At 35.7% G+C, this 15,520-nt stretch overlaps 2 protein-coding genes across 2 annotated transcripts in view; both read right to left on the bottom strand.

Moving 5' to 3' along the window:
* Jumu (Forkhead box protein N4 jumeau) overlaps positions 1–10,287 on the bottom strand; it is a 29,549-nt gene extending 19,262 nt beyond the window's left edge. The window contains exon 1 of the mRNA XM_072018163.1: positions 10,133–10,287. The gene's annotated coding sequence lies outside the window, so the exon portion shown is untranslated. The remainder of the gene's footprint in view (positions 1–10,132) is intronic.
* Positions 10,288–11,761: 1,474 nt separating this feature from the next.
* LOC139995051 (aminoacylase-1) lies at positions 11,762–14,862 on the bottom strand. The gene is made up of 5 exons (XM_072018196.1): positions 14,714–14,862; positions 13,627–13,796; positions 12,774–13,277; positions 12,239–12,529; positions 11,762–12,124 (listed from the first exon to the last, which is right to left on the bottom strand). Exons 1-5 carry the CDS (start codon positions 14,808–14,810, stop codon positions 11,981–11,983), a joined length of 1,206 nt encoding a protein of 401 aa, XP_071874297.1. The 5' UTR covers positions 14,811–14,862; the 3' UTR covers positions 11,762–11,980.
* Positions 14,863–15,520: the final 658 nt, after the last annotated feature.

Below are 15,520 nucleotides of genomic sequence, written 5' to 3' on the forward strand. Positions count from 1 at the left end.
ACGTTACGAATGTATCGCTTTCGATAAAATTTTCTTATTAAATATGTGAGTAATATTGTTCAATTATTAATTTATTATCTATGACTATAAGATAAATCTTAAGAATTATATGTTTTATTATTATTCATAAACTTACAGCATATGGTTGCAACGTGATCTGTTTAACTATGACACAGTCAAGTGCATGCGTACTCGGAGGAAATTCAAAGTCGATTTTCTCGAAAACAAAGCCTCGAGTGAACAAAATGTATTCTATATTTTCCACTTATTTTTTCATGTACCATCACCCCTCCACGGTTGTACCATCAATACTGGGACACCCTGTATAAAATGCTACATCAACTTCACATAGGATTTCGTTATTCGATACGTAAAATGCATACTCGAGCGATAAAGAAACTTTTCCACGAATTTTCTCCCACTATCGGGGAACCTGTTCCTTTTTCTTTCATTTCAAACCTATTTAGACCTTCGAGACGCTGAAATATTGGCCATATGTATATATCGATCGTCTACAAGCCGTTTAAGTTTTGTAGGTCATCAATGTCGTAACGAATGATCCCGTAAATGGATTTCCGATATCTTGAACTTGCCAGAGTTTCTTTAACATCTTCTGTCAACGATAGCCTTCGGATCGAAGCATTCAAAGCGCTTGCAAAATATCGATTAAACGCCAAGCTCTCAAAAGTTAGCAAAATAACAAAGAGCCTCGAGACTTTCGCGAGCTTTTCGGGTATCGAATTCTACTCGAAGAAATTCGAATTTTTCGCCGTGTAAAGTAAAGCGATGCGATTCGAAGCGCTTGACGAGCCATCGCCAAGTGCCGCAGTAAACTTCGTAGCCGCCTCGAAAGTCGAAAATTATTCCAAGAAGAAATACCGATTCGCTACCGTGATACGCCGACAATTTTTTCTCCGTGCTTCTAATGAAGAACAGAGCAAAGGGGGGAAAAAGTCGACTCCGACGACGTTCCACGAGAACAACTCAACCTTTCAACGTACACGGAGAATGTGTAAAGCACGTATACGTCGAACGTCGGTTTCACGGTCGTGAAAACACAAGACATCTCACGGCAGATCTTTTCCCATGGCCGCGGTGCTTACCGGCTACTTCCTCAACGGGCCATACTTCCGCCGATAATGTTCGCGATCCGGGGATTACTCGGGGGTATCGAACGATGTTACGTTTTTTCTTCTTCTTTCTCCGCCGTTGTATGCAAATAGGTCACGCAATTTCTCTCCCCTTTCCATGCATCTGCGTAACGATGACCCTGATGGAACTATTATGCGAATAAATCGCGTCCTACCAATTTAAAAAGAATATAAACGCAATTTACAGAGAAACGCTTCGGAGACGGCTATTATTATCCGGAGCTTTTGTAAGCGTTTGTGGAGCAACATTTGCATGCGAGATTTTATTGCGGCATCGAAACAATGTGAAATAGCTAACGGGTTAATAGTATTCTTCGGTCAATAAGCAAATATCGGCCTTAGACTGGCGAAAGGATGCACCAACGAATCGCATTGTTTCGATCAAACGATTTCGTCCGACTTTGCGATATCTTTCCATCGATCTACACGCTAGCCTTTTCAATGAGAAAGTTCCTCTGTTCCCAATAATAATCCCTTTGAATATTTAATAAATAGAGAAAGAAAAAAGGTAGATATCCTCGGACAAATTTCTTCCTAATATAGAAATTACCGAAATACGTCGGTCGCTCGTCACGACGACAAAACGCTTGAGAAAGCGGTGATCTTTTCTTCCAGCTCTTCTCTCCTCTACCTCTCTTTTTCTCTCTCTACTCGTTACATAACCGATAAAAAGTTTAAACAAGGCCACGTGAACGAGAACACTGGCCAATGTGCGAACAGGTATCACGCGCTGCTCCGATAATGCGCTCCTTTTTGTTTTTTCTCGTCAGATTCAAAATACAAAGAGCGTCCAAAAGTTAGGTACAAACGGCTATCAAGTGATTCCTTATGACAAAATAAGAAGAAAGTATAGAACAAAATTTGTTCACATGACGCTTGGTTTTTGAGAAATTTAAATTTGGAAATTTGTCGAGTATACTTGAACATGGGCACTTTCGGACTGAATGGAAGAAAATAATCGATAGGACGTTGTTCCACGTGTGAAAATAAGTAAAAAATGTAGGATAAAATTTGTTCGTAAAACGCTCTGTTTCCGAGAAAAATAAATTTGAAAATTTATTTCTTAATTAAATTCTTAACTAAAAATCACGTTCAGACTCTAGGGAAAAATTTGATTACACATTTTTTAATCGTTCTCACGCGTAGGATAACATGCTTTCGATTCAAGTTCAAGTATACTTGACAGAGACTCTTATGGTCAAATTGTATTAATAGCAACATTGTAGATATTTTATTAATAGGCCAATTATTTATCTTGATACTAATCTTATCAGGTCCGGTCAAACGACCAGTTTCAAAATTTAATTTAAATTTGTACGCTCATCGTTACTTCTTTTGTTCGCCTAATTTTATGTAAATCCCTATGTTATCTGATTACTCGATTTCTCAATTTTTGTCAATATAAAAATTTACTCTTACCAGGTCCGGTCAAACGACCAGTTTCAAAATTTAATTTAAATTTGTACACTCATCGTTATTTCTTTTGTTCGCCTAATTTTATGTAAATTCTTATATTACCTAATTAATCGATTTCTTAATTTTTGTCAATATAAAAATTTACTCTTATCAGGTCCGATCAGACGACCAGTTTCAAAATTTAATTTAAATTTGTACGCTCATCGTTACTTCTTTTGTTCGCCTAATTTTATGTAAATCCCTATGTTATCTGATTACTCGATTTCTCAATTTTTGTCAATATAAAAATTTACTCTTACCAGGTCCGGTCAAACGACCAGTTTCAAAATTTAATTTAAATTTGTACGTTCATCGTTACTTCTTTTGTTCGCCTAATTTTATGTAAGTCCCTATGTTATCTGATTACTCGATTTCTCAATTTTTGTTAATATAAGAATTTACATAAAGTTAGATGAACAAAAGAAATAACGACGAGCGTATATTTTAAATGAAATTTTGAAACCGGTTATTTGGTCAGGCCTGATAATGATAGTCTTAAATGTTAATTTCTACTACGAAGATACCCATCTTTTTTGTCCTAACCACACTTTCAAGCGTCATTTACTTTCTGCCTTGCTTACTTTACTTTCTTACCATTAAGCTAACTGTTCTTCCAATTGTAACTAACGATATATACTGTAGGGTGTACAGTCTGTATAAATTAATTAACACGTTGAATGCCATGGGGGTCACCGGTGACTAACGCACCAAGATTAATAGGAATACATCGTTTGAACAAATGTCAATAGTCATAAATTTGTATTGTTAACAATTCAGGGAGTTAACAGTAAAATAAGAAATGGTAAGTCTCATAACGATTCTTTAGGATTATTGCTGACTAAAATAAGTATGACCGAGTGACGGATTATGGTTTATGAAAGGTCTCGGGACGCAACCACATAGAAAAGGACATAACATATCTCTCGCAAGTAATATTTCAACATTATATGTATCGCATAATAAAACATTCATCGTGGCGCTACGGCCAAACCTTGTAAAACTGACGTAGCATTCAACGTGTTAATAAATAAATATATAAATAAATAAAATTTTCGGACTCGATTTTCTCGAAAACGCAGCGTCATAAAAAAAATATTATTCCTTGTTCTTTTGTTATCTTTCTATGAGGAATTATCTCCTGCCAACTTGTACAAAACTATTGAATGCACATTGTACGCTTTGTTGTCTCTATTTCTGCTACGCTACAGCAAAAGGATCGGTTAGGACGGCTCAACGAGCTGCTGACAAAAACATCCTAAACCCAGGTATCAGAATTTTTGGCCTTGGAAATTATCGTTGGAATTTTTCCATTTCCTCTAACGATGGGGTCCCCTTTGTGACTGTATATGGAAAAACGTGAGGAGAATATTTTCTATGGAAAAGGGCAACGTCAAATAGCATTGGAAGAAGTAACAATTTTCTCGTTAACCGAGGGACTAACAATTTTACTCCAACTCGAGTTCATCGAAATGATTCGTATGCGGGTCTCAATTACGAATCATCGGAGAAGCTTCACCGAGAAGTAACTGATACGAGTGCCAGCAGCTCGTTTCGCTATACAAAATTATTGTTACTGGCCCACTAAAGTATTTGAAATGTGAACATTTATAGAAAATTCGATTCTACATTGTATACATTACATAAAACATTTTAAACATTTTATTAGACTAACAAGTAGACTGCGGATGTTTGTGGAATCTTTATGGAGTACCGCATTTCTTTTTAATTTTAATTTATACATTATATGAATTCTGTAGATTTTTTCAATTTTAAAAACGACTGTTACGGCTGTATTGGTTAAAATTTGAAATTCAATCTGAAAATGTACATAGGAACTAAGAGATATTTATTGCAAATATATATTTAGTGAAATGCGATTATACAGCATGAATAACCATCTTAAACATGTAATAAGTATTAAATATGTCCCCAGCCAATATTCAGGTAAGTAATTCGCTGTTTAAACACTTTTGTACTTACAGTAAATATCTTATAGATTCCATGTACATTTTCACTTTTGTTTCAAACTTTACAATCACAATAGTCAACATATTCATGAAAAACGTATAATCCTAAAATACTTTATTTGTTTACTTTCCTTCAATATTTTCTGAAGCCTGTTTATATGCAAAGATGATCGCTTCGCCGAAGACAAAGAGAAACGGCGCAAACAAATCATCGAGCGACTCGTACGAAAACATTTAAAAGACGCACAAACGAACTACAAACGACACGAGGCGGTGAAGAGCGTCGACGTTACCGGTGACATAATTTTCATGGTTTGAAAATAAATCACGAAGGACAGGCATCCGCGTGAAAACAAGCTTCCTATCGAGTGGAACAACGTGAAAGTCTTCTAGCCGTAAGAGGCGTACGATGCTGATTGTGTCGATCTAACCACGTGTTTTCTGATACGATTTTCGCGCTATAAGGTTGAAACGATCGAGAGCACAGCTAGCTTCTTTTTCCTCTTGGCTCCAGAGATTACCCAACGAGGTCAATCAGACTGGTAAAAAAAGAGTAACGCGTGGAACTTCATAGCGAGACGAGAAGATGAACCGCTTCCGCCTGAGCAACATAATCTTCGCTTTCCTTATCTATTCGGAAGAAATACTTCATCTTCCGAGCAGCGAGTCACTTGATGCTCTTCAACGCGATACTTCTTTATAAACGAGATACTCGAATTATTCCCATTTTGTTACTTTTCTTCCCTACGTTAATAATACTTTATAATATAGTAATTATACAATTTATCTTCCATAACAAAGAGCGGTAATGTAAACGATGAGTCATCGAGCAATTACAAAGATTTACCTCCACCATCGTGCAGCGTCCCACTCCTTAGGAACAACGTAACTAATCCTTTTCCTCTGTTTGTCGAAACTCGTCGTGTCTAACGACGAAAAAAGGAAAATGGAAGACAGAAGAAGAAGGAGACACTCTGTTTGTTTTTCTCCAGTGTACACTACCGTGCATAATTAACTAGACGCTCGGTCTAGTCCAACCAAAACATTGGTATTTTCATAATATTTTCAACATTATGATAGAAGAATCATTTCTCTACTGGCAATTCTTTACTTCTTGGAATGCCATATGTTCTGGCTAAATTGTAACTGAGACAAGGAATATACCTGCATCTATATCTCTAATAAATAATTGACGCTTCATAAATTCTGTAGAAACTTTTAAAACGTACTTGAAAATATCTCAACATTGAACAGACACGCTTAAAGTCACTTAACTTGGCTATTTCCGTAGAAACAATTTTCATCTACCTTCGATGATTGCTTTCTTATTTATACTAATTAACATCAGCTCTACTATCTGTAACGATATCCACTACCTGTACACGGTTGTCTGAAATAATATCAGAAGCGAGAATTAGATTAATGATTTTTACTTTAAATATATTTCATATAATTCCAATAGTCTGGAAATGTGTAAATACTTATGCGCGGTAGTGTATCCTGGCGAGATGTTAAATAACGTGCGGATTAGTAGAGTGCATCCGACGAATTTGCTTGATATTAAAAGGGATGGTGGGGCGTATCCGCGAACGCATAGGGAGAGAGAGAAAGAGAGAGCCGGCAGTCTGCATCTTGCGATGGACCAACCGTAGAGATACATATATACGTATAGCCGTGCTCTCCTCTCCTACCCGCGCTTTTCGCCGAGTATCGATCTGATATCCCTGCCGCCGCGCCGCGCCGCGCCGGCCGACCAGTGTTTGCAAAAGAGCTATGAGCGTGTCTGCACTGCCTGACGCCGTATGCGCGTGCACGCTCACTAACGCACGACAAAGCTGTCGTTAGTGGTGGTACGCCTCGGTTCTTGCCTGCCGCAAGACAGTTTGAAAATGCACCGAGCCACTATAGCCTTCCTTCTTGATTCCTGATACATAGCTTTTTATCCCTGTCAACCGTTCGATCGATCTTGATTACTCCTCAAATATTTTCTACGAATCAAATATTTCATGAATACGATTTAACGCTTCGATTATTCCGCGCGGTAATTCTCTAACGGAACAGTGTACCCTCTTATCCTATAGCAAGAAATTTATCGCTATCTTTATTCGCGTGTATCAGTTGGAAATAGACTGGGAAATAACTTGCGAGAGTTGGAATTGATGGGATCAGGAACACCTCGTATCGCTTCGAGTCTGTGTACGTAGCAAACAATTTCAAATCAGATTTGATTCGAGGTTTGAGTCTTCGCAGGGTTTGAAACGAAAGAATGAGAATGGGAAAGGTTTTTCTGATAATTGGGACAAAAATTTGTAAAAAAATAGGCTTATTGATTATGCATGTTATTTATTGATTAATGAAAATCCTATTTAAAATTAATGTAGTATTCTATATAATATATATAATTAGTAGTAATTAAATAATAAAAATAATATTTTTATGCAAAAGATTCTATACAAGAACTCTGATACATTCGTAATGTGTACTGCAAGATACAAAAATGAAAAAGGTAAATTTAAAAATGAAAAAGGTAAAGTATTTATGATACTGTCTGAATAAATGTAATTGGAAAAAGATGTCGCGCATTTACTCGTCAAACTTCCCAGACCTGTCGAAACTCACAAAACTTTCAGGAATTTTAAATAAATAAATGTATATATTTTATTTTTATAGATATATTATTAAATTTCGAATAGAAATTCCAAGTGATTCGAATATTGACAATCTTGAAAAATATCGAATCGTTTCGAAATTGAGACTCAAATGCCATCACTAACTGGAAGATTAAGTTCGTAGTAGGTACTCGATACGATATTGCACATCGACGATGGAAAGAGAGGGAGAAAGACACACAGATCGAACGCGGGAACCTCATGTACACGTGGACGTGTGCCAATGGCAAATTGGCGCGAAAAAAATCTCTCTCGGCTTATCGTTACGGGCTCCATTACATACGTAATCTTTGTATATCTTCGACGACTTAGAAACAGTTTTGATACATGGAAGATAAAATGGTAAAAACGCGTCAGTTATTATTTGACCTTCGATAATAACTTGAAGCATGAAATAAATTCGACCGAACTGCTCCTTCTATTTGAATCATTTTGCTTTCACCAAGAGAACCGATTCAGTTTCATGAAAAATTTCGCGTGTTGCTACGAATGGCACGCAATCTGCATTCGGCAAAGCGAATTTCTCTCAACATACGCAAGCTACAAGTTGTTGCGTGTTGTAATACGGCAGCGCAAAATCGATCCTTGATCTCGATTAGATTTAACCGTAACAGACCAGACAGAGCCACCATGAAAATGAAAACACGTGCGAACGAATGAACACTTTTCAACTTGATGGTATTTTCTACCGTTTACTAAAACGTGTAAAGCAAAACTCATCGCGTTATCGTTACTCCGAAAAATTACGTTACGGGAGAGTTTTGTTTGATAACCGTAGGAGAACCGAAGCTATAAGCATCGCATGAAACCGTAATTCACCAACTTTTTTTACGGTTATCTTTTCACATCTTTTAAAACAACTTTCTAACGCGTCCGAGAGGCACTCTCTCAGTTTCGTTTCTAAACAATGGTGCGAATCAAATGTTCGTCTCCAACGATCCTTTGATAAATAGAAAAAAAAAAAAAAACGAGGCAAAAAGTCATTGAAACGTGTAATTACAATGTTTTTAGTAACTGACGAAAACGGATTCCGATTTATTTGTAACGTGTCTAATTTAGAGTTTGTAAAAATGCTTGTTTCGCTACACGTATTAGGAAATAAAATAATAAATTAAAATATGTGAATCCATATTAAGCGTAATTGTGCTTTTGATTCGTAAAACGATTACATTTGTTCGAAGCATACTGATAATGAAAGGAAAAAGGAAAAGAAAGGAAAGGGCATGAAAACGGGCAGCATCGATTCGATTGTTAAGAAACAACTTTTCTTTAGCGAAACGCAAAAGAAAAAATACTAAATGAAAAAAATATATTGACGCGAGCCAGGGAACTCTTCTCAGTGACAAATAATAACTCGTGAACACGAAACATGGCGAAGTAAATTTCGGTCGAGCCTGTAGGATATTTCCTGCGGTGGGCATATGGCGAGGGGTAGAGTTCCGAGAAGGTTCCCACGGTCAATAGCTTTCGTGGCGGTGAGGCTTGAAAGTGCTCGAGGGGCCCTCCCTACTACTCGTTATTCGCAATATTTTCAAAAAATCTCCTTTTCTGAGACAGCGATTCCACAAAAACCAATAAATCTTCTACGAATGATATATCGTTACGAACATCTACTAACGTTACAATTAGTTCATTATACATTCTTAATAACATCGTGTAAATCACTTTTGCTTTAAAATCAATAGATTATTTCCCATAGATCCTTCTAATCCCAATTGAAAACGAGGGCTTTTAATTGCTACTCCTGTTATTGATTACTTGCCGCCAAGTCGAGGGAAACTTTCGGCTAGCTTCGTTAATTATTTTAAGCGTAGACTGCAACCGACGTTAATAAAAAAAAAATAACTCTGTTATAATAAGCTTTTTAACCACGAATCAATAAATCTCGATAAACACTGTGTAAATCGCTTAATTTGTTAATCTTTCGCCATCTTTGATGGTAATTCTTTTTTGATGACACATACGTAAAACGACATTGTGCAACATGCAAACGTCGATTAAAGCAGTAAGCGGTATAAGATTTTAATTTGATGTGCAATTAGAAATCCATAATTTATGTGGACACGAATATCGTAAATTATTTACAAATTAATTCTTTTCGTTAAAAATGATTTATCAAAAAGAAGAAAATACTAGTACGAAAATAATTTTTGTGCACATTAATTATTCCCTCTCTCGTCGCTAGCGAACACGACCCCGAATCAAAATGACGATTCGTCGTACGAGTGCAAACGTGACATTGCACGGAGTGCATTGAGCGGCAAAACAATGGCTTTCATCACCGGAAATATATGTTATATCAGTGAGGTTTCCCGGTAATACACTCACTCTCTTCCCGCCGAAAGTTACGTCGAGGTCCATTCTGCTTACGATGAATCACTCATTCAGTTCGATTTGACACACGAGCCAGCCAACCGATTGTTTATTTTTTACGAAGCGTTGTACGCTTGATAAATAATTGCTATGGTGATGTGCTCACGGCCGCCTACGCTATCGAATCGACGGAGCGCGGCAAATGTATGAATCTCGTGGCCGATCGTGAATTTATCGTGTCCAAGCGGTCTAAAAATACCGGCAACGCGCAGGGGCAAAAAAAAAGAAAAATATCATCGAACCGCTCAATTACTGACAGATTAATCCGCTGCTATTAACAGTCGTGTGCAAACACGAACGTAAACATAGATGTATCGTAATACTCAATAAACTCCGTGCAGGAAGAAAGGTAGAAAAAAAAAAAAAATTAGAGTTGAAAGCATCATGACTGCCCCCTTGTACCTTGACACTCGAAAGCTAGGATGGCTCGGCGGGCCGGCTAAGACGAAATATTTTTTCATAATTTTTCGTTGAGGCTTGCGTGAACGGCACGTAAATAAAGCGTAACTAGACCTACCGTGTGTTTGACAATCCTTAAAGCACGTCGTCCTCGCGGGCAAGCACCACTTTCACACATATATTTACAAGAGAATTATGCGATTTTTGGCAGCGACCATGTATAAACGGACACCGACACAAGACCCCCTTTACGGAACTGAAGTAACGTTGACGGGAGGCTCGTGAACAAAGACCACGCACGATTTCAAATCTCGTCCTGACGATTGGCCGGCCGCAGTCACGTGGCTTTACCGTCCTCTCCTTATTGGCTGTTCACTACGGGTTGCGAGGACATTTTAAACGATGTACTTATGCACATGGCTGACAAAGGGATACGCACCAGGGAATTTTCTTTTCTATTTTTTTACAGAATTATTATCTCTATTAAATGTAATAATTTTTTACTAATAATTATTCGTTAAATCGGCAATCAATCAATAGACACTGCAGTATCCGCGTTAAGAATGGCAACAATTGTACGACTTCTCCCTTACCTTCCCCACTTCAAAATGGCCGAATCCAAACAATGCACAGAAAATCATTCACTCTCGTTATATTTCGATATGTTTTAATTTCATGTGCGACTCAAAAAAATCTTAATATTTTTTATCATTCCCTAAATGTAAAATATTTTACAATCTATGCTGGAAACGCGAAAATCATTCGTGACAGTAAATCGAAAACATTGGACGAGTCCATCGTTCTAATTGGGAGGGGAGCGCGGCAGTCCCGTCAAGAATGAACCACAGCAATAATGGCGGGAATATACACACACGCATACATATTTATCGACTTTATGTGGAAAAACATAAGTCAACGTTACCCTGTGAAACAGATTTGTACTCACTGTATCGAATTAAATATAACATTAACGTGTATCAATATGATTAATTTGTTGCAGAATTTTGGGCAAAATATTAATTCTTTAGCCCATCGAGATCAATAGCTTTGTTATATCTATTTTTTTTTAAATAAATACATATATTTGAGATTGGTTCATGATCTCGCAGTCAATGTGATATAAAGCGCAGAAGAAAAAGAAGAAATATATTTGTTGTATTGTGCAAAATATATAATTACCATAGACATAGTTTTTGTCATGGTTTATATAAAATATATTTAATTATTTAAACATTTATGTATATATGTGCATTATGTATATATAATATATGTTTATAAACCTTTTTTCAGCAATTCTACGCTTTGCAGATAATAAGGAACATTAAATGGTCTCAAATGCTGCTACGTACAATTATACAATCAAAAATAAAACATTCATTGTTTTTTAGTATGGTACTTGATTTTTTACAACATAACTTGTGCTTAAAAAAATAGTATCAATTGTTCTTGTACACTGAATAACATATTCTGATTTCAGAGTTAGTTCACTAAAGAAATTGATAAATGCATTTCCCAATACCTGGTTCCAAATGACTTGACTGTTGTGTTTTGTTCCTCTCAATAAGACCTTCTTTTCGTTACTCATCAACGACGCACTTCGTTTCTAAACCATTTGTTTGTTGTTCTACATTCTTTCAGTCTTGTTCCAAGTTATTCCTTAATCATTGAGACCAACTGCGTGTTAATACATTTACTTCCACTAGACAGTTATGGCTTTCTATAAATCTTTCAATTAATAACAACTTGATAATAATAAAAACATATTTTTGTAACAATTATAAATATTTGAAACATATATAACTTTCTAAATCTTTATGAGTTATTGCACTATGTTTCGTTCATTCAGGAACGTTAGTAAACTTCTGCATTTCTTCTTAACTCCTATTATTAATCTTAATTTTTGACTTTGGTATTTGAAATAAAGGTACACAATTTTAAAAAGCGTGTGCTGTTAGAGATCATCTAGTTAGATATTTGCTACTGCTGGTATTATTTTCATATATATATCAATGCCCTTTAAGAATATATCTTTGTTCAGATATTCATTGTGATCGTGAAGAAGTATTTTCGTTTTATTCATGGGTGAAAAACCAATGGAAGGTATTCCAACCTGAGGTAGAAAGCATACTTTTAAAAATTTGTTTATCGTTTTACACCATTAAAAGTTGACAGAATATCGTTTACCGTTTTATACCAATAAAAAGTTAATAGAAAGGATATTTACCTGTCTTATATAGCGACTGTCTGTTCCGCCTGGAAAGATTCCTATTTGCAATTTTATTTTAAGATCGTCACAAGCTTTTTTAAAAGCGATCCAGAAGGGATTAGAATCGTCTAACTTTGTGTTCTCGATCTTGGGATCTTTTTGTTCGAACGAATACGTAACATCGGCACCAGCTTCCTCACACCATCTTTTGATCATAGCTTCGAACTCGATGTGATCGACAGAAGGCTCAATTCGAATATCAAAAATTGCCGTTAACGAAGTAGGTACTACGTTTGTTTGTACGCCACCCTGAAACAAATTATATTTTTCCATTATTAGTACAACACGGAATATTCTATTTCGTTGTTTTTAAACATCAAAATTTAAAAAACTGACTCACTGTGTAATATTTTCCTAAACGCGCAGACATGTAATATTTAAAACACAAATTAATTATGCTTCTTCAAAATATAAGATAAAAGCATGAATAAATAAAATTATAATGTGAATGATAAAATATAAGCTAAGCAATACATCCCCAAAAACTATATACCTTCAGTTGCGTTAAGTTTATGGTTGTAACATCCCCAAGCTGTACTTTTGGATCTTTCAACTTTTCTTTCTCCTGAGCTCTGTAGTCCATAAAATGATCAATTATAACTCTTATTTTTTCACCAGCTGTATTATCATGTAAAATGGATCCATGACCAGGAGTACCCTTACATTCTACTTCGACATGCCAAATTGCTCTTTCGCCATAAAACATATAAAAATATTCTTCGGGCGAAGCTACACCTTCATCCAGAGAGAAACCAATATTTAACTCTTTGAAGTCCTTGGTACGTACAAAATCTTTCATGCCAAGTTCTCCTCCTATTTCTTCATCAGGTACAAAGGAGATATGGATTGTTCTCTTAAAATGTTGTTTAGTAAGTTTTAAACGGCGAATTGCTTCCAAATATTGAATACCAACACATTTCATGTCCTGGCTACCACGAGCATAAATGTTTCCTTTCTCATCCATATGAGCACTAAAAGGTGGATAGGTCCATTTATCCTGAAAAGTTTTATTTGTCAATTATATTTATTCATTTAGATTTTTTCTTTAATATTAATTTCTCAGGTCTTAGTATTAGGTATTAGTTCACTGTATCGGCATATGTTTCCTCAAGGTTGATACACTGATGTTTACAACTTTTTCAATACGTTTCTCATACCATATCAATATGTTTTTCATACTATAAGACAGACCGAAGATCACTTTGTGATAATGAAAGGTTTGGTAATGAAAATACTTGTTTACTTATAAAATACTAAACAAAAGTCAATCGCTTTGCAGATCATACGAATGGAATAACAGAATTCTGAGAAATTAAAAATTAACACGTTTATGTTATCATACGTACTTCAAATACAGGTACAACATCCATGTGACTATTTAATAGAATAGCTGGTTTTGCTGGTTCTGTTCCTATCCACGTTATGACAACAATTGGTTTATTCGCCTGGACATGATACACTTTAATAGGTAAACTGAGAGATTCTGCTTGTTTTCGAAGGAATGCAACACAGTCATCTGCAAAATGAAAGATTTGAATTAGTATCAATTAATTAATATCATATATCTATATTTAACACAAAGATATCAAATCATCCTATTATTTATAACTGGAGCAAGAATTTTTGAAATTCTTTTACGTATCGGTTATCTTATTTTGTTTATAATAAACAAAATTATCTTATCTTTCGTTATGATCGAAATTTCTTACGAAGAGATTTACGAAGATACAAACAGTTAATTACTCTTGACGTAACTGTTTTGATAAATTATAAAATCCAATATTTACAGCGCAATCATCATTCCGACGACTCGTTATTGTCGGTAAACTGAATTAGTTTGAACAGACATAAAAAACAAACAATGCAATACGAGAATTAAAAAGAATTTCTAATTACGTGTAATTTAGGTCAGTCACGAATCGTACTTGCGTAATGATCATATTCAAGCCAAATTCATCCACGCTAAATTTCAAATTTTTGTCAGAAAGTAAAACAGAAGTTCGGAGATGATTTTACAAAAGGTCTAGAAGCACACCGTCAATTGGATAAAAAGATACAGAGATAGAAATAACATTCCACACAGGGTGGGGCATACAATGGCTGGATAGCGTCTCCGACGCTTCGAAGTTGGGTTGGTTGGGCTAACTGGCAGGTCTGTTCTGTCCCCATGTGAAAACGTGCGAGCATCGTGAATTAACGTGAAGGATTTAACATGCAAACCTAGAAATTCTGTAGTATAGCAAAAATGCGTAATTTGTTTAACAAGGAAATGACGGAGTCCGTATTCCGGTACACAATATGCGTGCATAATTTTTACATGATCGTACGTGCTTAAAGGTACACGCGTGATGATTGAAAGAGTATTCGCGTTGTTTATCGTGGCAAATAAATCAGGAAAATACAATTAGAGATCGAATATGTAAAATTGCTTACCGTAATTGATGTTCGGTTGGACGGAAGGTATCCGCAAATATTCGCGAAAATTCTCTACAGCTGTTGCGTTCAGCTGAGCTTGCGAGGACGAAGACATTGTACCGTCTGCTGATCGTCGCGTCGGATGCCGCTTAGTCGACTGTCATACCTAGCACTCATAGCAGACGCCTGCCGCTTGTCTCGGCCAATTGCCGTTGATTATCACTAGTGACGTAAACAAAACTCGATCAATCGAAACGCGTGGACAGGAATGGCGGGTTCGCAAGCGTCTCTTTGAAAAACTAGATAAGATTAGAAAACGAAAATACTTTGTTTGATCAATGAATACGTTCTTTCTGTGCGGAAAGTTTTTGCGATAAACCATCCGATAACAGTTGATGTACAATATCGTATATAAGAAATTTAGATACTTGGTACAATTGAATTAGGACATTGATATTTTCACTATATTTGGAATATTACAGTAGAAGAATGTTTCTCTACTATTAATTCTTCACTTCGTGGCGTAAATGGGATCAAATGTTCTACTAAATTAAAATTGAATCAAGGAATATACTTGTATCAATCACGTTTCGTATTTATCTCTAATAAATAGCTGACACTTTTTAAAATCTATAAAATTTTAGAATGTGGTTGGAAACACATTTGCATTCCAATTATTCTAACATGTCAACATTGAATAGATATACTTAAAGTCAATTACCAATTTACTAAATCGTATATAGTTAGCTGAAATAAAGTCAGAGACGAAAATTAGATTACAGAGCTTTATTTGATGTATTTCTATGTTTGTAATAATCTGGAAGT

This window comes from Bombus fervidus, chromosome 15 (genome assembly GCF_041682495.2).
Source record: "Bombus fervidus isolate BK054 chromosome 15, iyBomFerv1, whole genome shotgun sequence".
Classification (NCBI taxonomy): domain Eukaryota; kingdom Metazoa; phylum Arthropoda; class Insecta; order Hymenoptera; family Apidae; genus Bombus; species Bombus fervidus.

Coding starts and splice junctions, on each gene's coding strand:
- LOC139995051 (XM_072018196.1), bottom strand. CDS start 14,810: ATGTCTTCGTCCTCGCAAGCTCAGCTGAACGCAACAGCTGTAGAGAAT. Junction 13,278..13,626: donor ATGTTGTACCTGTATTTGAA/GTACGTATGATA, acceptor AAAACTTTTCAG/GATAAATGGACCTATCCACC. Junction 12,125..12,238: donor ACAGTCGCTATATAAGACAG/GTAAATATCCTT, acceptor TTTCTACCTCAG/GTTGGAATACCTTCCATTGG.